Raw genomic sequence first — 24805 nt, forward strand, 5'->3', positions numbered from 1 at the left:
TTTTTTTATATTCAGATCATCATGTTTATTTTTTTATATATTCAGATCATTATGTTTTTTTATATTCAGATCATCATGTTTATTTGTTTTTATATTCAGATCATCATGATTTTTTTTTATATTCAGATCATCATGATTTTTTTTATATTCAGATCATTACGTTTTTTTATATCCAGATCATAATGTTTTTTTTTATATTCAGATCATCATGTTTATTGTTTTATATTCATATCATCATGTGTTTTTATATTCAGATCATTATGTTGTTTTTATATTCATATCATCATGTTTTTTATATTCAGATCCTCATGATTATTTTCATATTCAGATCATAATGTTTATTTTTTTTATATTTATATCATCCTGTTTATTGTTTGTATATTTAGATCATCATGTTTTTTTATATTCAGATCATCATGTTTATTTTTTTTATATTTCTGTCATCATGTTTATCGTTTTTCTATTTAGATCATCATGTTTATTTGCTTATATTCAGATCATCATGTGTATGTTTTATATTTAGATCATCATGTTTATTTGTTTATATTCAGATCATTATTTTTATTTTTTTTATATTTATATCATCATGTTTATTGTTTTTCTATTTAGATCACATTGTTTTTTTATATTCAGATCATCATGTTTATTTTTTTATATTTATATCCTAATGTTTATTGTTTTTATATTCATATAACCATGTTTTTTCATATTCAGATCATCATGTTTATTTTTTATATTCAGATCATTATGTTTATTTTTTTTATTTATATCATAATGTTTATTGTTTTTATATTCAGATAATTATTTTTTTATATTCAGATCATCATGTTTTTTTTATATTCAGATCATTATGTTTTTTATATTCAGATCATCATGTTTATTTTTTATATTGAGATCATCATGTTTATTTTTGTATATTCATATCATTATGAATATTTTATATTCAGATCATCATGTATATTTTTGTATATTCATATCATCATATTTTTTATATTCAGATCCTCATGTGTATTTTTTTATATTCATATCATATTTATTTTTTATATTCCGATGATCATATTTATTTTTTATATTTAGATCATCATGTGTATTTTTTTATATTCAGATCATTATGTGTTTTTATATTCAGATCATCATGTTTATTTTTTTATATTCAGATCATTATGTTTATTTTTTATATTCAGATCATTATGTTTATTTTTTATATTCAGATCTTCACGTTTATGTTTTTATATATTCAGATCATCATGTTTCTTTTTTTATATTCAGATCATCATGTTTATTTTTGTATATTCATATCATTATGATTATTTTATATTCAGATCATCATGTATATTTTTGTATATTCATATCATCATGTTTTTTTTATATTCAGATCCTCATGTGTATTTTTTTTATATTCATATCATGTTTATTTTTTATATTCCGATGATCATATTTATTTTTTATATTCAGATCATCATGTGTTTCTTTTTTATATTCAGATCATTATGTGTATTTTTTTATATTCAGATCATTATGTTTTTGTATATTCAGATCATCATGTTTATTTTTTTATATTCAGATCATTATGTTTATTTTTTTATATTCAGATCATCATGTTTATTTTTTTATATATTCAGATCATCATGTTTCTTTTTTTATATTCAGATCATTACGTTTTTTATATCCAGATCATCATGTGTATTTTTTTATGTTCAGATCATCATGTTTATTTTTTTATATATTCAGATCATTATGTTTTTTATATTCAGATCATTATGTTTATTTGTTTTATATTCAGATCAGCATGTTTGGTTTTTTTTATATTCATATCATCATGTTCTTTATATTCAGATCCTCATGATTATTTTTATATTCAGATCATCATGTTTTTTTTATATTTGTATCATCATGTTTATTATTTTTATATTTAGATAATAATGTTTTTTTTATATTCAGATCATTATGTTTATTTTTTTATATTTATATCATCATGTTTATTGTTTTTCTATTTAGATCATAATGTTTTTATATTCAGATCATCATGTTTATTGTTTTATATTTATATGATAATGTTAGTGTTTTTATATTCATATAAACATGTTTTTTTATATTCAGATTATCATGTTTATTTTTCATATTCAGATCATCATGTTTATTTTTTTTATTTATATCATAATGTTTATTGTTTTTATATTCATATAAACATGTTTTTTTATATTCAGATCATCATGTTTATTTTTTTATATTCAGATAATAATGTTTTTTTATATTCAGATCATCATGTTTAGTTTTTATATTCAGACTATTATGTTTATTTTTTTCATATTCAGATCATTATGTTTATTGTTTTTCATATTCAGATCATTATGTGTTTTTTTTATAATCAGATCATTGTGTTTTTTTTATATTCAGAACATCATGTTTAGTTTTTATATTCAGATCATCATGTTTATTTTTTTATATTCAGATCATCATGTTTATTGTGTTTCATATTCAGATCATTATGTGTTTTTTTTATAATCAGATCATTGTGTTTTTTTTATATTCAGAACATCATGTTTATTTGTTTATATTCATATCATCATTTTTTTTTATTTTCAGATCATCATATTTATTTTTTTTATATTCATATCATCATGTTTATGTTTTATATTCAGATCATCATGTTTATTATTTATATTTAGATCATCATGTTTATTTTTTTTCATATTCAGATCATTATGTGGTTTTATATTTAGATCATCATGTTTATTTTTTTATATTCATATCATCATGTGTTTTTATATTCAGATCATCGTGTTTATTTTTTATATTCAGATCATTATGTGTTTTTATATTCAGATCATCATGTTTATATCTGTATATTCAGATCATCACGTGTATTTTTTTATATTAAGATCATCATGTTTATTATTTTTTATATTCAGATCATCATGTTTATTTTTTGTATATTCAGATACTCATATTAATTTTTTTATATTCAGATCATAATGTTTATTTTTTTATATTCAGATCATCATGTTTATATTTTTTTTCAGATCATCATGTAAATTGTTGTTTATATTCAGATAATCATGTTTATTTTTTTTTATATTCAGATCATCATGATTATTTTTTGTATATTCAGATCATCATATTAATTTTTTTATATTCAGATCATAATGTTTAGTTTTAATATTCAGATCATCATGTTTATTTTTTATATATTCAGATCATCATGTTTATTTTTTGATATTCAGGTCATTATGTTTTTTATATTCAGATCATCATGTTTATTTTTTTTTATATTCAGATCATTACGTTTTTTATATCCAGATCATCATGTTTATTTTTTTATATTCAGATCATATTGTTTATTTTTTATATATTCAGATCATTATGTTTTTTATATTCATATCATCATGTTTATTTTTTTATATTCAGATAATCATGTTTCTTTTTTATATTCAGGTCATTATGTTTTTTTATATTCAGATGATCATGTTTATTTGTTTTTATATTCAGATCATCATGATTTTTTTTTATATTCAGATCATTACGTTTTTATATCCAGATCATAATGTTTTTTTTATATTCAGATCATCATGTTTTTTTTTTTTATATTCATATCATCATATGTTTTTATATTCAGATCATTATGTTGTTTTTATATTCATATCATCATGTTTTTTATATTCAGATCCTCATGATTATTTTCATATTCAGATCATAATGTTTATTTTTTTTATATTCATATCATCCTGTTTATTGTTTTTATATTTAGATCATCATGTTTTTTTATATTCAGATCATCATGTTTATTTTTTTTATATTTCTGTCATCATGTTTATTGTTTTTCTATTTAGATCATCATGTTTATTTGTTTATATTCAGATCATTATTTTAATTTTTTTATATTAATATCATCATGTTTATTGTTTTTCTATTTAAATCACATTGTTTTTTTTATATTCAGATCATCATGTTTATTTTTTTATATTTATATCACATTGTTTATTCTTTTTATATTCATATAAACATGTGTTTTCATATTCAGATCATCATGTTTATTTTTATATTCAGATCATCATGTTTATTTTTTTTTATTTATATCATAATGTTTATTGTTTTCATATTCAGATCATTATGTTTTTTTATATTCAGATTATCATGTTTATTTTTTTTCATATTCAGATCATTATGTGTTTTTATATTCAGATCATCATGTTTATTTTTTATATTCAGATCATCATGTTTATTTTTTTGTAATCAGATCATTATGATTTTTTCATACTCAGAACATCATGTTTAGGTTTTATATTCAGATCATCATGTTTATTTTTTTATATTCAGATCATCATGTTTATTTGTTTATATTCATATCATCATTTTTTTTTATTTTTAGATCATCATATTTATTTTTTTTATATTCATATCATCATGTTTATGTTTTATATTCAGATCATCATGTTTATTTTTTATATTCAGATCATCATGTTTATTTTTTTTTTATTCAGATCATTATGTGGTTTTATATTCAGATCATCATGTTTATTTTTTTATATTCATATCATCATATGTTTTTATATTCAGATCATCATGTTTATTTTTTATATTTAGATCATCATGTTTATTTGTTTTCTATTCAGATCATTATGTTTTTTTTATATTCATATCATCATGTTTTTTCTATTCAGATCATCGTGTTTATTTTTAATATTCAGATCATTATGTGTTTTTATATTCAGATCATCATGTTTTTTTCTGTATATTCAGATCATCACGTTTATTTTTTTATATTCAGATCATCATTTTTTTTTTTTTTTATATTCAGATCATCATGTTTATTTTTTGTATATTCAGATACTCATATACATTTTTTATATTCAGATCATCATGTTTATTGTTGTTATATTCAGATCATCATGTTTATTTTTTTTTATATTCAGATCATCATGATTATTTTTTGTATATTCAGATCATCATATTAATTTTTTCATATTCAGATCATAATGTTTATTTTTTATATATTCAGATCATCATGTTTATTTTTTGATATTCATATCATTATGTATTTATATTCAGATCATCATGTTTATTTTTTTTTATATTCAGATCATTACGTTTTTTATATCCAGATCATCATGTTTATTTGTTTATATTCAGATCATCATGTTTATTTTTTTATATATTCAGATCATTATGGTTTTTATATTCAGATCATCATGTTTGTTTGTTTTATATTCAGATCATCATGTTTATTTTTTTTATATTCATATCATTATGTGTGTTTACATTCAGATCATCATTATTATGTTTATATTCAGATAATCCTGTTTATTTATTTTTATATTTAGATCATCATGTTTATTTTTTTATATTCAGATCATCATGTTTATTTTTTCATATTTATATCATCATGTTTATTGTTGTTATATTCAAATCATCATGTTTATTTTGTTTATATTCAGATCATTATTTTTGTATATCTAGATCACCATGTTTATTTTTTTATATTCAGATAATAATGGATTATGTTTATTTTTTACTATTCAGATCATTATGTTTTTTTATATTCTGATCATCACGTTTATTTTGTATATTCAGATCATCATGTTTATTTTTTATCATATTCAGATCATTATGTTTTTTTATATTCAGATCATCGTGTTTATTTTTTTATATTCATATCATTATGTGTTTTTATATTCAGATCATCATGTTTATTTTTTATATTTAGATCATCATGTTTATTTTTTTTATATTCAGATCATTATTTTTTTTTATATTCAGATCATCATGTTTATTTTTTTATATTCATTTCATCATGTTTTTTTATATTCCGATCATCATGTTTATTTTTATATTCACATCATCATTTTATTTTTTTTCATATTCATATCATCATGATTATTTTATATTCAGATCATCATGTTTATTTTTGCATGTTCATATAATCATGTGTTTTTATATTCAGATCATCATGTTTATTTTTTTTATATTCATATCATCATGTTTATTTTTTATATTCAGATCATCATGTTTATTTTTTATATTCAGATCATCATGTTTATTTTTTTATATTCATATCATCATATGTTTTTATATTCAGATCATCATGTTTATTTTTTATATTTAGATCATCATGTTTATTTGTTTTCTATTCAGATCATTATGTTTTTTTATATTCATATCATCATGTTTTTTCTATTCAGATCATCGTGTTTATTTTTAATATTCAGATCATTATGTGTTTTTATATTCATATCATCATGTTTTTTTCTGTATATTCAGATCATCACGTTTATTTTTTTATATTCAGATCATCATGTTTATTTTTTTTTATATTCAGATCATCATGTTTATTTTTTGTATATTCAGATACTCATATACATTTTTTATATTCAGATCATCATGTTTATTGTTGTTATATTCAGATCATCATGTTTTTTTTTTTTTATATTCAGATCATCATGATTATTTTATGTATATTCAGATCATCATATTAATTTTTTCATATTCAGATCATAATGTTTATTTTTTTATATTCAGATCATCATGTTTATTTTTTATATATTCAGATCATCATGTTTATTTTTTGATATTCATATCATTATGTATTTATATTCAGATCATCATGTTTATTTTTTTTTATATTCAGATCATTACGTTTTTTATATCCAGATCATCATGTTTATTTTTCTATATTCAGATCATCATGTTTATTTTTTTATATATTCAGATCATTATGGTTTTTATATTCAGATCATCATGTTTGTTTGTTTTATATTCAGATCATCATGTTTATTTTTTTTATATTCATATCATTATGTGTGTTTACATTCAGATCATCATTATTATGTTTATATTCAGATAATCCTGTTTATTTATTTTTATATTTAGATCATCATGTTTATTTTTTTATATTCAGATCATCATGTTTATTTTTTCATATTTATATCATCATGTTTATTGTTGTTATATTCAAATCATCATGTTTATTTTGTTTATATTCAGATCATTATTTTTGTATATCTAGATCACCATGTTTATTTTTTTATATTCAGATAATAATGGATTATGTTTATTTTTTACTATTCAGATCATTATGTTTTTTTATATTCAGATCATCATGTTTATTTTGTATATTCAGATCATCATGTTTATTTTTTATCATATTCAGATCATTATGTTTTTTTATATTCAGATCATCGTGTTTATTTTTTTATATTCATATCATTATGTGTTTTTATATTCAGATCATCATGTTTATTTTTTATATTTAGATCATCATGTTTATTTTTTTTATATTCAGATCATTATTTTTTTTTATATTCAGATCATCATGTTTATTTTTTTATATTCATTTCATCATGTTTTTTTATATTCCGATCATCATGTTTATTTTTATATTCACATCATCATTTTATTTTTTTTCATATTCATATCATCATGATTATTTTATATTCAGATCATCATGTTTATTTTTGCATGTTCATATCATCATGTGTTTTTATATTCAGATCATCATGTTTATTTTTTTTATATTCATATCATCATGTTTATTTTTTATATTCAGATCATCATGTTTATTTTTTATATTCAGATCATCATGTTTATTGTTTTTTATATTCAGATCATTATATGTTTTTATATTCAGATCATCATGATAATTTTTTTTATATTCACGTTTATTTTTTTATATTCATATCATCATGTTTATTTTTTTTATATTCAGATCATCATATTTATTTTTGTTCATATTCAGATAATTATGTTTTTTATATTCAGATCATCATGTTTATTCTTTTAGATTCATATCATCATGTTTTTTTATATTCAGATCACCATGTTTATTTTTTATATTCAGATCATCATGTTTATTTTTTTTATATTCATATCATCATAATTATTTTATATTCAGATCATCATGTTTATTTATTTATAGTCATATAATTTTTGTTTTATATTCAGATCATCATGTTTTTTTTTATATTCATGTCATCATGTTTATTTTTTATATTCAGATCATCATGTTTATTTTTTATATTCAGATCATTATGTGTTTTTATATTCAGATCATCATGTTTATTTGTTTTTATATTCAGATCATCATGTTTATTTTTTTATATTCAGATCATCATGTTTTTTTTTTATATTCAGATCACCATGTTTATTTTTTTTATATTCAGATCGTCATGTTAATTTTTTTATATTCAGATCATTATGTTTTTTATATTCAGACCATCGTGTTTATTTTTTTCATATTCAGATCATCATGTTTATTTTTTTTATATTCATATCATCATGTTTTTTTATATTCAGATCATCATGTTTATTTTTTATATTCAGATCATCATGTTTATTTTTTTATATTGATATCATTATGATTATTTTATATTCATATCATCATGTTTATTTTTTTATTCAGATCATCATGTTTATTTGTTTATATTCATATCATCATGTTTATTTTTTTTGTATTCAGATCATTATGTGTTTTTATATTCAGATCATCATGTTTATTTGTTTTATATTTTATATTCATATCATCATGTGTATTTTTTTTATATTCAGATAATCATGATTATTTTTATATTCAGATCATCGTGATTATTTTTATATTCAGATCATCATGTTTATTTTTGTATATTCAGATTTTCACGTTTATTTTTTCATATTCAGATCATCATATTTATTTGTTTCATATTCAGATCATCGTATTTAATGTTTTTATATTCAGATCCTCATGATTATTTTTATATTCAGATCATCATGTTTATTTTTTTTATATTTTGATCATCATGTTTATTTTATATTCAGATAATCATGTTTATTGTATTTATATTCAGATTATCATGTTTATTGTATTCATATTCAGATCATCATGTTTATTTTTTTATATTCAGATCATCATGTTTATTTTTTTATATTCAGATCATCATGTTTTTTTTTTTTAATATTCACATCATGATGTTTATTTTTTACATGCAGATCATCATTTGTATTTTTTTACATTCAGATCATCATGTTTATTGTTTTATATTCAGATCATCATGTTTATTTTGTTATATTCAGATTATCATGTTTATTGTTTTATATTCAGATCATCATGTGTATTTTATTATATTCAGATCATCATGTTTTTTTTTTATTTAGATCATCATGTTTATTTTTTTATATTCAGATCATCATGTTTATTTTTTTATATTCAGATCATCATGTTTTGTTTTATTTAGATCATCAAGTTTATTTTTTTATATTCAGATCATCATGTTTTTTTTTATTTAGATCATCATGTTTATTTTTTTACATTCAGATCATCATGGTATTTTTTTTATATTCAGATCCTCACCTTGTTTTTTTTATATTCAGATTATCATGTTTATTTTTTTATGTTCAGATTATCACGTTTATTTTTTTGTATTCAGATTATCACGTTTTTTTTTTTTTTTAATCAGGAATCTTATAAATTTTTACAATATAAGATTACCTATTTTGTTTCTTGTTTTGTATATTTGTTCTATATTTCTAGAAATGTTTATTTTCTTATCATGAATATTCATACTTATTTTTTGAAAATGGTTGCAGAATTTTCATATAAACTCCTTTCTAATAAAATGTATGCTCATTTTGTCCTTTTATTTTGGGCCTATAGGATTCTTTTCTGTGAATCTCACTGACACCACTTACTATGACCAGCCACTGTTCCAATATGATTTATTGGTAGAATGTCCGCCCACATTCCAGTTGACCTTCAGTATTCCAACGTCCGATGCTGCCAATGTGGAGAAAGCATTTACTGCCTCCATCAGGGATGCAAACGTCACTTATCATTTAACCATTCACAGGCCTCCTCAGGATTTTCCCCAGGAACAACCACTGAGTCCTGAAGAAGAAACTCCAGGTAATAAATCATCTTGTAAAAAATAGATATATTTTCCTGATTTTCTTAAATAAATTGATTAAAATGTTATTTTAAACTTTTATTAATATAAGTAAATATGTGTTTCTGAATTAAATAAAATGTTGCATCCTTTAAATAATCATTTTATAATACAGCTGTTATACTGTAAACGGTTGTTGTATCAAACTATATAAAATTAAATATGAAAGTCAATGTAAATAACAATAAGCTTGTCTTCTTGTTAGACATTGTATAAATTCGATTTTTCTTCTGTAAACAACCCATACGATATTATAAGTTGTTGTTTGTCCAGTTTTTTATCTTAATTTAAATATGCCAATATTCTCTGGTTGCTATTTTACACAAGGAAATATTAATTTTAATTTCAGGAATTGAGCATGTTTAAATATTATCATAAACTTTTAGAAGCAAAAACATAGCATAGAATACCCTATTATTTAAGAAGTATTGAACTCATTAAAACAATTATTATTCATAAAATAATGATAATGATGGTATTCTTGAGAACCATTTCTGATTGAGATAAGAGAGCTAGAGGCATATTTTTATGATTAAAAGAAAACAACCTTTAAAAGTGTATTAATTTTTTTATGCCTAGTATCATCTAGTTTTTCACAATTTTCGAATTCACCCATTGTCCATAACCTTACAGCCTTTTAAACCTACATACAATGCTTCAAACAAACTACAAATCCTCCAATTGGACACAATTTTCATGTAATTCAAAAATAATGAATATTATAAAACGTTTGTACTTTTTTTTTTTTTTTTACATAGGCATCACCACTTATCAAGGCTGATAGGCCACTCAAGGATAAGGGTTAAAGAGTGTAGAGTGGTCAAAAGGACAATATAGTAATCGATAGTAATGGAAGTTCGGTAAATTTGTTAACTTAAGTGGAACGGCTCATCAGAAACTTTTTCATGTTGGACTTGAAGACAACCATATTATAGACAGCTGGAAAGCAGGAAAACGGAAGACAATTCCACAGGCATACAGTTCTAAGAAAGAAGCTTTGATCATGGAATCTATGTTTAGGTTTAGGTACAGATAAAGAGTGGGGAAAATTATTGATAATGTTTTCAGCTAGTCTAGTGTTTCTTGTGAAAGTTTGGCGAGGGGGGGACCATAGATTGAAGCTCAGTCGAACACTTTCCATGAAAATAACGATAAAGCAGAGACAAACTTGCAACATCTCGTCTGTGAGATAGAGGTTGCAGCGAAGAGAAAAGGACATCTCCCACCAGGCCACAAAGTCTATTTTGAACCCTATCAAGGCAGGACAAGTCTTTTCTAGCAGCTCCTGCCCATATGTGGCAGCAGTATTCCATCCTTGGACGTATCTGGCTCTTATATAGATAGAGAATTGCATCAGCAGTGAGATATCTTCTGGAGCAGTAGAAAGATCCGACCATTTTTCCAGCATCCTTGGCAACAGACCTGATGTACGTGTTCCATTTAAGATCAGGAGTAAAGGTCAAGCCCAGAAAGCCTGTCAAAACTTGAGGCCTCCCCAAGACGAGAGCCATTCATTTTAATTGATGCCAGATGGGGATCAGAACGTTGATGATGTAAAGATAGAAGCTTGGTTTTAGATGCATTAAAAGTAACCAGTCACTCCTTTCCCCATTGTACAACGTGATCAAGATCAAAGGAGAGAGAATCGAAGAGAACTTGGTCCTTTATTGTCTTAGATGTCTTATATAGCGCCAGGACCCCTAGGTTGGGAACGGTCGTTGTTAGTTAGTTCCCCGCTGCAACAAAAACCAAGTAGCCATCTTTTATTGATCGTCTAGTTGTTTAGTTTTCTGGTTGTTATGGTAACGGCTAAGACGGCAGAGTTATTTCCCCCTTGACTGTGCATTCTTTCTTCTCGGCTTTTCTTCGGCTGTCATCCCTGTCAAAATAACGATTCCGACTAAAAAGAAATTAACATGCACACAAAGGTCAGACGTAACTCAGCTTACCAAATCAAGACGTAAGACACGCTGGCTTTTTATATGAAAATATATTTTGTTTTGAAATTATTTTCTCGTTTTACATAGAGAATTTTGATAGTTCAAAATTTAACAGTGTGGCTTACTGTTCATTTCAGTGATGGAGAGGGGTGTGTGGAAACGTTATGCTCTCGACAATCGCACGTTTCCTATCGGCGTCTCTCTCTTCTTCTCTTCTTCTTCTCTTCTCTGCCTCTTCTCTCTTCTCTCCTCCTTCTGGTTAGACTTCAAAAATCACCTCTTATATTAGCATGTTTTTGCTTGTTTTTTTTCCACTCACGTTACCTGTTGATCACTCTGCTCGATACCGGTGCGCGTGTCTGCTGGTCACGTTTTGACAGTCTTTCGCCGCATCTTGACCTAGAGACATCGTGACCGATTTCTCTTCAGCTGACCGACTATTGACTTTATTGATACACGTGAATTTATCTCTCATGCTAAATTCATATATTCCATAATATAGATTCCAAAGTTACAAGGAATGTCACGTTCCCTTGTTTTGTAAACAAAAAAATCGTCGTCCAATTTCTCTGTTTACGACGTAATCACTTTTTCGTTTCGATTGGTAGACAATCGATTATTCGATGCCCACCCTTTTAAATCTTTTATTATCTTGTTTTGAAGAAGTTTTTTCTTTTCAGTTATGTATCGGATGGTTCCAGCCATCCATTACATAACACCCCTTCATTAACCATTTTTTTTTTTTTTTTTCAATCTTGTTTTGTCTGTCGGTCCATTGATATTTCCAATACAATGTCACAATTTTTTCGATGGATTCCATACAGACACACAAAAAAATTTTTTTAAAATAATAACCAAAACATAATAAAAAACAAACAAAATAGCAACACAAGAAAGCACAAGGTCTCCCTTCGGTATAAGTGCATCGTCCGCACTTAACAGCAAAATTTATGCTGCAACTTTACTCGTTTTACCGAAGTGGTCGATTTGTCCAATATTCTCCACTGCCTCGGCCCTTTAATTAATTGACTAATTAATTAAATGTGAGACTAACATTTTAATTACTTTTTTAAAATGTGGGCAGCATATCGTACAAAATTTCGACCAGAACGCCAGGATCCTAAATGTTGGTGGCAACTCCGAACTCCCTATGAAAAGGATTTTGCCTAACATCGACAGAGTAACTTTCTTACCCAGTCTAAACATCCTGTTCCACGCTCCCGACCCGCAACTTGATTATAATTTGAGTTCCCAACCCTCGTGATAGCCCTAGCTACGTTTGGCTGGTCCCTATCATCATAATCAACACCGCACAGCCTGGGCACTAAGTTTAATATATCGTCCTCCGATATCTCATTAATTTCCTTAGCCCTTTCAGCCGTCATGCTGCGTGTTATTATTTTCCGTTCCATCAACGGGACCCTGTTTTCCTGACTTGGGGATTTCCGTTGGTGGCGATAGCTCTGTTGGGGATAATTTTCTTCCTCCCCACTAGAGGATTCCCTATCGGTACTACTATCCTCTACCGGTGCTGACAGGGTAGTTTTTTTACAGCCTTCTTGCTCGTTGGGGATATCCCATTCCTCCAGTTCTGCTTTTCGGAGGTGTTCCCCATGGGCTTTCGTTACTGCCCCTGTCAGTTGACTCCTAATCCTATACGAGACTGGCCCCCTCTTTTCTATGACTACATAATATGGAGACCATCTTACGTCTAGCTTTCCCTTTTTTCCTATTATTTTTATAATAAACTAAATCGCCAACTTGAAAATCGACTGCTTTCGTTTTCTCGTTGGCCCTATCTATCATTTTCTTCCTAGCTCTCTTTACATTGTTTCTGACTAATGTAAAGGTCCGATGCATGTCCTGCAGAGCGTTCTCATGATCCTCTTCCCCGTAGTAAATTCTACGCGGCCTCAGTATGTTGTCTAACGGCAAGACAACGTCTCTATTATAGAGCAAGTAATAGGGGAAGTACTTCGTTGTTTCGCTGACATGAAACCTTACAGCAGCCAGCATCTGGTTCAAGTACATGTCCCACGAACGGTTATTGTCCCCTATTTTCTTTGCTAGTACGTCATGCATCGTCCTATGGAATCTTTCTATTTTCCCCTTACTTTGCGGGTGGTAAAATAAGGTGGTCACGTGATCAACATTAAGCTCTTCTAACGCCCTTTTCATGATCCCATTGATGTTCTCCGGTCCGTTATCCGTAAGTAACTGCAATGGTGCACCAAATCTGGGAAATATTTCCTCAATTAAGAGGTGCACCACTGTCTCTGCCTTTTTACTAGGCACAGCGAAAGCCTCAGGCCAACCACTATACATGTCGATGAACGTGACTATGTATTGATTGCCTGACAAAGTCCTCGGATAGGGTCCGGAAATATCCAATGCAATCTTAGCAAAAGGAAAAGAAGGCATGTCGGTCTCCTGCATTTGAGGTTGTTGCTTCCTCAAATTTCTGGTCTGGCATGGGACGCATTTCTCTATGTGTTCGTTCACCTTCTTGACAAACCCGGCCAGAAATACTTCTGTTTAATGGCATGGAACGTTTTCTCCACACCCATATGACCATTCTCATCATGGTATTGATTCAATACCTTTATCTTCAAATGTGACGGGATATATAATCTAACTAATGGATCGTCGTCGGGTTGCGATAAATAATATACGATATCGTCCATTATGATGTACTTTTTTTCTTCCATCTTGGACGTTTTACCGCCCCTCATCCGTTTCTTTAATTCGACGATCTGACTATCGGCGTCTTGTTCTTTACACATATCCAAACCTGATAGTGTAGGACGCTCGCTTTCTACTGGTGAGTCTTTGTCATCCTTATGCGATACAAACTCTCTTGGTTCAAAACGATTCGAGTTTATCGCACTCATCGTGTAATTCCTATCATCTATTTCTACTAGAGGATCGTCTTCATCCCGACTCGCATTTACTGCACGGGATAAGAGATCCGCACAGACGTTATCCTTTCCTTTCAGGTACTGTATGGTGCAATCATAGCCAGCCATACTCAAAGCCCACGTCTGTATTTTTTTATTCTGTATCGGAGATTTCAGCAAGTACTCCAATGGTCTGTGATCCGTGTAGATGGTGAACGTAGCACTGTGCAAGTAGTGATTCAACTTATTTAAGGCATAGTGAATCGCATATGCTTCCTTCTCTATCATTGACCATCTAGTCTGGGTATCTGACAACTTATGAGATAGAAAATAAATGGGTTTCTCTATCTCCCGACCCTCCTCTGGGTCGTAGACCATTTGAGACAAGGATGCTCCGATCGCATAATCGAAGGCATCTGTGTATAGTCTGTATCCTTTGTTAGTGTCCGGGTATGCTAGCGTCACCATCTCTGCAAGCTTCGATTTCAATCGATTAAAAGCAGACTGACATGCATCGTCCCAACAGAAACGTGCATGCTTCCTAGTTAACCGAATTAACGGTTTGGCGATTACGGAAAAATCCTTGATAAACCGCCTGTAATAGGATGTCATGCCTATAAAGGATCGAACCTGCTTCACAGTGGTCGGGGTCGAAATTGCTTGAATCACTTTAACTTTGTCCCCATCCAGCTGGATACCTTTCTCACTCACTCGGAATCTCAGATATTGCACTTCCTTGCCGAAAAACTCACACTTCGCCACCTTTAACCTTAAGTTATGCTTACGTAAGCTACCTAGCACCTTTTCTACATGCCTAACATGTTCCTTCTTTGTTTTGGAGAATATTAAAATATCATCCAAATAAGGCACGGCGAATTCTTCCTGTCCCTGTAATACTACGGACATTAGCTCCTGGAACACTCCTGGAGCGTTAGCAAGTCCGAATGGCATTATATTAAATTGGAACAGTCCTCTATGACAGGTGAACGCGGTTTTCTCTTTATCCTTTTCGTTCAACTTTACCTACCAATACCCTGATTTCAAATCCAACTTTGAGAAGTATTTTGCTGACCCAAGCGAAGCTAGTATATCAATTACTGGTAGCGCTCGGGCATACTTCTTTGTTATCTTGTTCAGGGCCCTAAAATCTACACAGAACCTCTTCGTTCCGTCCTTCTTTTTTACTAGTACTATCGGGAAACTCCACGGACTGTTTGACCTCTCTATAACCCCTGCCTGTAGCATTTCCTCTAGTGCTATATTAACTTCCTCCCGCTGCTTGAGAGGTGTTCTATAAGGGTTTTTCTTTATGGGATCGTTTTTTCCTGTATCGATCCTCATCTCTACTGTGTCAGTCCAGCCTAAGTATTTATCCTCTGTGACGAATAAATCCGTGTTTCGTCGCAGGACTTTATCTACATCTTTTCTAAATTCCTCCGGCACCTTTATGCCGTCGAGGTTACTCTTGTTTCCCGACTTCTTTTGTTTATTTGGCTTTGATATCGCCATTACTACTTCTGTTCTGCTACATGTACCTATCTTGTAACCTTTCTTTAATTTTACTGTCTGATTTGTACTATTCATGATTAGTAAGGGAAAGCTTTTCCTACCTTTTATTGTGACTACTGTGTTCGCTACCGATACACCACTTAAATCACTTAGGAAGCCCTTATCTATCTGTACTACTTCGTAGTCCAAACCCTGACCGTTTTTCATTCTGGCACGAGCTGTGCACGCATGTAAATGCTGCAGTTTTAGGGTGACATCATGTCTTAATCTAACTATCCTAGAAATATGAGCCTCTTCTTGCAGCGCTATGTACTCGCCGCCTAATCGAATTGCTCCTAAATCAAAGTACATTCTAACACCATTTTGCTTGAGCCAGTCTCGGCCCAATATGACGTTCCTATTTAGGTTTTCTGTCACTATGAAATCATGTCGAATGTACTGGCTTCCTACTTTAATCTGCAAACGCGCCACTCCTTGCACTAAGCGAGGTGACCCGTTTGCAGTCCTTAAATTCATCTCTATTTTCTTTATCTCAGGCTTCTGTCTGAGCCCTTCTAACACGGTACTTTTTATTACCGAAATTTCTGCGCCAGTGTCTACTAATGCTCTAAACTTATTTTTCTCTATTTTAATAGGGATACAATTAGCGGCGCCCATATGTCCTACTATCTTCGTCTGTTCACCCCCCTTCCTCTCGCTGGGCGTCTTGCGAGTGGGGGTGGCTCGTTTCCCGACTTAGGGAAAACACAGTTCCTGGCTATATGGCCTTTTCTGCCGCAATTGAAACACTTAATCCCCGGCCAAGGGCTCTCCGTTTCTCTTGCCTTGAAGCCGGGTCCCCTATTAAATCCTCTATAATTCCCATGCCCCCTATCTGGTTCTGGGAATCTCTTTTTCCCTATCGCTTCTACATTCTTCTGGCGTCTACTATAATTAATTTCCATAGGTTCTTCTTCTCGGACATTGCCTTTTATACGGGTTTGCCACCGTTCCTCGATTAGGTTCCTCCCTCATGACAGCGATTTTGACTTCTCTGTCATATAGCCCCTTGCTGAAGAAACCTATCACTTGGCTTTTTACTACCACATTGTTCGTATCTAGGCTTCCATATGAACCTTCAGCCAAGCGCACTAACCTCTGCATGTAGTCCTGCAGAGTTTCGCTCCTACCCTGTCTAATATTTGCCAACTCCCTCATAAATTTGGTAGGATTTGCCTGAACTCCAAAATAATTATCTAAAGCTTGTTTCAAGTTTACCCATGCCAAACTCGCATTGTTGGTTAGCAGACTTGAAACAAACTGTCCCACTGGGCCAGCCGTAGTTAATAATGCTAACTGACATTTCTCTTCCTCCGTTTGTCTAATTATTCTACTATACTTATCTATATCACTAAGCCACCTACTGTATTCGTGCGATTGTCGAGAGTCTAAAGTTTTTATTTTCGCTAATAACGCCTCCCCCCTCAGAGAGTTCGAAATGGCCTTCCCTACGTTGTGTAGTTTAGCCCCTAGGATCTGCGCAAAATCTGTAAAAATATGCTGTTCCATCTTCGAAAATTATTTACTCGATACCCTAATTATTATGAGAAAAAAGTAAAGAAAAACAAAAAAATTTTTTTTTTTTTTTTTTTTTCAACACAACTTTTAGAGCCGAGGTTATGAAAAATATTGAAAAAAAATCACTGACCTTGCCTTTTCCTTGCGTGCGTTTTTCTCTTCGTTTTGGTCGGATTAGTCTTTTGTTGTTTGTGTGGTAACCGTTGTTTTTGTGTAAGAGTTCTTTCGTGTAATAGTTTTTCGTGTAATAGTTTTTTTGTGTAAGAGTTTTTTTGGGTTTTTTTTTCTTTATATAAGAGTTTTTTTCGTGTAAGAGTTTTTTCGTGTAAGAGTTTTTTTTTTTTTTTAAAGGTATGAGTGAACCGGTCATAGGGCACCAATTAGTTTTATTATATATACCCCAGGTTCGGTTTTTTGCATCGCTGATGCAAAACTGGTTTACGGCACCAAATAGATTTTGTTATATAGCGTCAGGACCACTAGGTTGGGAACGGTCGTTGTTAGTTAGTTCCCCGCTGCAACAAAAACCAAGTAGCCATCTTTTATTGATCGTCTAGTTGTTTAGTTTTCTGGTTGTTATGGTAACGGCTAAGACGGCAGAGTTATTTCCCCCTTGACTGTGCATTCTTTCTTCTCGGCTTTTCTTCGGCTGTCATCCCTGTCAAAATAACGATTCCGACTAAAAAGAAATTAACATGCACACAAAGGTCAGACGTAACTCAGCATACCAAATCAAGACGTAAGACACGCTGGCTTTTTATATGAAAATATATTTTGTTTTGAAATTATTTTCTCGTTTTACATAGAGATTTCTGATACTTCAAAATTTAACAGTGTGGCTTACTGTTCATTTCAGTGATGGAGAGGGGTGTGTGGAAACGTTATGCTCTCGACAATCGCACGTTTCCTATCGGCGTCTCTCTCTTCTTCTCTTCTTCTTCTCTTCTCTGCCTCTTCTCTCTTCTCTCCTCCTTCTGGTTAGACTTCAAAAATCACCTCTTATATTAGCATGTTTTTGCTTGTTTTATTTCCACTCACGTTACCTGTTGATCACTCTGCTCGATACCGGTGCGCGTGTCTGCTGGTCACGTTTTGACAGTCTTTCGCCGCATCTTGACCTAGAGACATCGTGACCGATTTCTCTTCAGCTGACCGACTATTGACTTTATTGATACACGTGAATTTATCTCTCATGCTAAATTCATATAGATTCCAAAGTTACAAGGAATGTCACGTTCCCTTGTTTTGTAAACAAAAAAATCGTCGTCCAATTTCTCTGTTTACGACGTAATCACTTTTTCGTTTCGATTGGTGGACAATCGATTATTCGATGCCCACCCTTTTAAATCTTTTATTATCTTGTTTTGAAAAAGTTTTTTCTTTTCAGTTATGTATCGGATGGTTCCAGCCATCCATTACATAACAGATGTGCTACCATAGATGGTAGTGTCGTCAGCAAAAATATCTACGAATGATGTAAGGATGTGATTTGGAAGATCATTAATGTAGATCAGGAAAAGAGTTGGGCCCAGGATGGACCCCTGAGGGGCTCCAGCATTTATACTGTGAGCTTCTGTTTTTGCCCATCAACTACTACTCTCATGAACCTATCAGAGAGAAATGATTTAATAATTGAGAAGACATTTCCAGCTATACCATAGCTGGAGATCTTGTGAAGTAAACCTTTATGCCATACCCTATCAAAGGCCTTTGATATGTCAAGAGCAATTGCCCTAGAAAGTTTGCCTCTGTCGAGAGATTCGCTAATCCTATGAGATATAACTGTAAGCACATCTGCTGTAGATCTAGCAGAACGGAAACCATATTGTGTGTCACTAGAAGGTTATTTTTGCTGAGATGGTTGATTACTTCTCTATTTAACACAGATTTCAGCAACTTACTCATGACGCACAGGAGACTTATTGGCCTGTACTGAGAGGGGGATGAGCGATCACCAGAATTCTTAAATACAGGGCATACTGATGAGATTTTCCGGGGTGATGGGAAGCAATTTTCCTTAAGACAACGTTTAAACAGTTTTGTAAGTATAGGTGCTAGTTCTGGTTGAAGTTTTTTGAGTACTATAATTGGAATACCGTCAGAGCCGGTTGCTTTACTGGAATCAAGGTTTTTGATTAGCTTGGCAACATCACATACAGATATTTGTATATCACATAGTGTGTTTTCTGATACAGGAGGAAATATTGGGGGTTGGCAGCCTTGGTCGCAAAGGGTAGAATTGGCTGCAAAGTTCTTGGCAAAGAGTTTGGCTTTGTCTGATGCTGACGAGATTAACTCAGGTCCATTGATGATAGTTGGGATAGAGCACACGCTTCTGTTCAGGATTCTGTTTGCAATTTGCCAAAACTGGTGGGAAGCAAGCCGCTGCTCAGCTACTTTGGATTTGACGGACTGAGCATATAACTCTCTTGCGTTCTTTATTACTTTCTTACAATGGTTGCTGGCAATCCTGAAAGCGGCTTTAGTTTCCATACATCTATTACGTTGGAAGCAGTGGAAAAAATTATTTCTGTGCGCAATAGCAGCAGCACATTCTGGAGAAAACCATGGCTAGCTGTTAGGTTTTTGCTGGAACTTTTTCGAGGGTATAAAATTGTTTATACCTACAATTAACCATTCTGTTAGGTCTGATACTATAGACGACACATCCTTTTTAAACATGGAACGCAGAGGAAGATCCGATATAAATGTACAGAAGCTATCCCAGTCAGCCATAGTGTATCGATATACTGTACAATGGAGAGGTACGTGTGAGGACTTATTACATTTCATTTTTATATTAATTGATACAACTGAGTGGTCGGAAGATCCAAGAGGGGACAGAATGGAAACTGAACATAGTTCAGGGCAAGTTGTGAGAAAAAGGTCTAGGAGACTTGCATACTGGCCGTCATTGTCGGGCACACGGGTGGGTTCACGAACAATCTGAGTGAGGTCATAGGCAATGGAGAAATCATGACAGAATCTCCCCTCATCATCGGTCTTGTTTGAGTGGGTCAACCATTCCACATTGTGAACATTGAAGTCTCCACATACGTGAATGTTAGCTGAAGGATATGCTAATAGAACTTGGTCAATTTTCTCAGATATGCTTTTAAAGATAGTAACTCCGCTGTTATGGGGGCGATAGAGAGTAAATATAAATGCCGTAGTGTGAGCTACTGCTACTCAGAAGCACATATAGGGTAAGTTAGCATCTTCTCTGGAGATGTCCCTACCACATGGAAAGGCATCTTTTATATAGGCACATATTCCATGCCCATGGCGATCTTGGGGGTCAGATTTGGAAGTTAGGTTAGAGTATCCTTTAATTACGAACTCATTTAGGGAAATAGTCTGTCCAATTCCAGTTTTGCTTAAAAATAAAAGGTCTGGTTTAGTCCCTGTAATTGGGCTTCAACCTCTGGAAGGTTAGAACGTAGACCCCTGATGTTGGAGAAGGAGACATGGTAGTGGGGGTCTACGTTGGAGGTTTCAGATCCGGGTTTAATCGTGTATTTTTTATTGAAACTTGTCATGATGGAATTTCGGAGTTTGGAGTAAGTCGTCAGACTTGCTTAGAGCAGGACAGAGAGGGGAAACAAAGAGAGAAAAGTAACGAAGAATTTTTTTTTTTTTTTTGTAACACATGATAAGGTAAAGCCGTAACAATTACCCACTAGTATGGCATCGAGAGGCCCCACCAGAAACTACTGCATGGTCCAGAATCCATTCACCAAATGGCAATACAGCAGCCCCAGTACATTGCGCCTGCTGATAGGACAGCCTCCTTAGTGGTTAATCCAAGGTTCGGGTCCCTGACTATCAGGCGGATAACGTCAGCCCAGATAAAATGTTTACTTCCAGCACCCTTACTAGTGACACGGCTACAAGGATAGAAATAGAACAGAAAATTTCCGCCATCTCTGTCGACTGTTCACGCAAAATACTGCCAACTTTACAAAGGTTTCATACTTGCGATTATTACAAACGTTTTGTAATTGTGAATATCACACACGTTTTGTATTTGTGCATATCACAAACGTTTTGTACTTGTGCATATCATAAACCTTTTGTATTTGTGAATATCACAAACGTTTCGTATTTATGAATATCAAAAAGGTTTTTTCTAATGAATATCACAAATGTTTTGTACTTGTGAATATCACAAACGTTTCGTATTTATGAATATCAAAAACGTTTTGTACTTATGAATCTCAGAGACGTTTTGTATTCATGAATATCACAAACGTTTTTTATTTATGAATATCAGAAACGTTTTGTATTTGTGAATATCACAAACGTTTTGTACTTGTGAATATCACAAACGTTTTGTACTTTTGAATATCACAAACGTTTTTTATTTATGAATATCAGAAACGTTTTTTTTATGAATATCACAAACGTTTTGTATTTATGAATATCACAAACGTTTTTTATTTATGAATATCAGAAACGTTTTTTATGAATATCAGAAACGTTTTGTATTTATGAATATCACAAATGTTTTTTATTAATGAATATCACAAACGTTTTGTATTTGTGAATATCACAAACGTTTTGTATTTATGAATATCACAAACGTTTTGTACTTGTGAATATCACAAACGTTTTTTATTTATGAATATCACAAACGTTTTTTATTTATGAATATCACAAACGTTTTGTATTTATGAATATCAGAAACGTTTTGTATTTATAAATATCAGAAACGTTTTTATTTATGAATATCACAAACGTTTTTTATTTATGAATATCACAAACGTTTTGTACTTGTGAATATCACAAATGTTTTGTATTTATGAATATCACAAACGTTTTGTACTTGTGAATATCACAAACGTTTTGTACTTGTGAATATCACAAACGTTTTTATTTATGAATATCACAAACGTTTTGTACTTGTGAATATCACAAACGTTTGTATTTGTGCATATCACAAACGTTTTGTACTTGTGAATATCGCAAACGTTTTGTACTTGTGAATATCACAAACGTTTTGTACTTGTGAATATCACAAACGTTTTTTATTTATGAATATCAGAAACGTTTTGTACTTGTGAATATCACAAATGTTTTTTACTTGTGAATATCACAAACGTTTTTTATTTGTGAATATCAGAAACGTTTTGTATTTTTGAATATCACAAACGTTTTGTATTTGTGAATATCACAAACGTTTTGTATTTGTGAATATCACAAATGTTTTGTACTTGTGAATATCACAAACGTTTTTTATTTATGAATATCACAAACGTTTTTATTTATGAATATCACAAACGTTTTGTATTTATGAATATCAGAAACGTTTTGTATTTATAAATATCAGAAACGTTTTTATTTATGAATATCACAAACGTTTTTTATTTATGAATATCACAAACGTTTTGTACTTGTGAATATCACAAACGTTTTGTATTTATGAATATCACAAACGTTTTGTATTTATGAATAACACAAATGTTTTGTACTTATGAATATCACAAACGTTTTTTATTTATGAATATCACAAACGTTTTTATTTATGAATATCACAAATGTTTTTTATTTATGAATATCACAAACGTTTTTATTTATGAATATCACAAACGTTTTTATTTATGAATATCACAAATGTTTTTTATTTATGAATATCACAAATGTTTTTTATTTATGAATATCACAAATGTTTTTTATTTATGAATATCACAAACGTTTTTTATTTATGAATATCACAAACGTTTTTATTTATGAATATCACTAACGTTTTTTACTCATGAATATCACAAATGTTTTGTACTTGTGAATATCACAAACGTTTTGTATTTATGAATATCAGAAACGTTTTATAATTAGTAATATCACAAACTTTTTGTATTTATGAATATCACAAACGTTTTTTTATTTATGAATATCACAAACGTTTTTATTTATGAATATCACTAACGTTTTTTACTCATGAATATCACAAATGTTTTGTACTTGTGAATATCACAAACGTTTTTATTTATGAATATCAGAAACGTTTTGTATTTATGAATATCACAAACGTTTTGTACTTGTGAATATCACAAACGTTTTGTATTTATGAATATCACAAACGTTTTGTATTTATGAATATCACAAACGTTTTGTACTTGTGAATATCACAAACGTTTTCTACTCACGAATATCACAAATGTTTTGTACTTGTGAATATCACAAACGTTTTTATTTATGAATATCAGAAACGTTTTGTATTTATGAATATTACAAGCGTTTTGTACTTGTGAATATCACAAACGTTTTGTACTTGTGAATATCACAAACGTTTTGTACTTGTGAATATCACAAACGTTTTGTATTTGTAAATATCACAAACGTTTTGTACTTGTGAATATCACAAATGTTTTGTACTTGTGAATATCACAACCGTTTTTTATTTACGAATATCAGAAACGTTTTGTATTTGTGAATATCACAAATGTTTTGTACTTGTGAATATCACAAACGTTTTTTATTTGTGAATATCAGAAACGTTTTGTATTTGTGAATATCACAAACGTTTTGTATTTGTGAATATCACAAACGTTTTGTATTTGTGAATATCACAAATGTTTTGTACTTGTGAATATCAAAAACGTTTTGTATTTATGAATATCACAAAGTTTTGTACTTGTGAATATCACAAATGTTTTGTCTTTGCGAATATCACAAACGTTTTGTACTTGTGAATATCACAAATGTTTTGTACTTGTGAATATCAAAAATGTTTTGTATTTGTGAATATCACAAACGTTTTTTATTCATGAATATCACAAATGTTTTGTACTTGTGAATATCACAAACGTTTTGTACTTGTGAATATCACAAACGTTTTCTGCTTATGAATATAACAAACCTTTTTATTTGTGAATATCACAAACGTTTTTTATTTATGAATATCACAAAGTTTTGTACTTGTGAATATCACAAACGTTTTTTATTTATGAATATCACAAACGTTTTGTACTTGTGAATATCACAAACGTTT

The 24805-nt window shown here is 29.9% G+C and overlaps 1 protein-coding gene across 8 annotated transcripts in view; it reads left to right on the top strand.

Annotated features, from left to right (window-relative positions):
• LOC145297666 (uncharacterized) overlaps positions 1-24805 on the top strand; it is a 1332115-nt gene that overhangs the window by 1119250 nt on the left and 188060 nt on the right. For all 8 annotated transcript variants that reach the window (XM_080143840.1, XM_080143841.1, XM_080143838.1 and 5 more), the window contains one exon: positions 9623-9871. In XM_080143840.1, the coding sequence (XP_079999966.1) occupies positions 9623-9871 (249 nt within the window). The remainder of the gene's footprint in view (positions 1-9622; positions 9872-24805) is intronic.

The sequence above is a fragment of the Euprymna scolopes genome, chromosome 18 (genome assembly GCF_053919585.1).
Source record: "Euprymna scolopes isolate OS-2025 chromosome 18, ASM5391958v1, whole genome shotgun sequence".
Lineage (NCBI taxonomy): Eukaryota > Metazoa > Mollusca > Cephalopoda > Sepiida > Sepiolidae > Euprymna > Euprymna scolopes.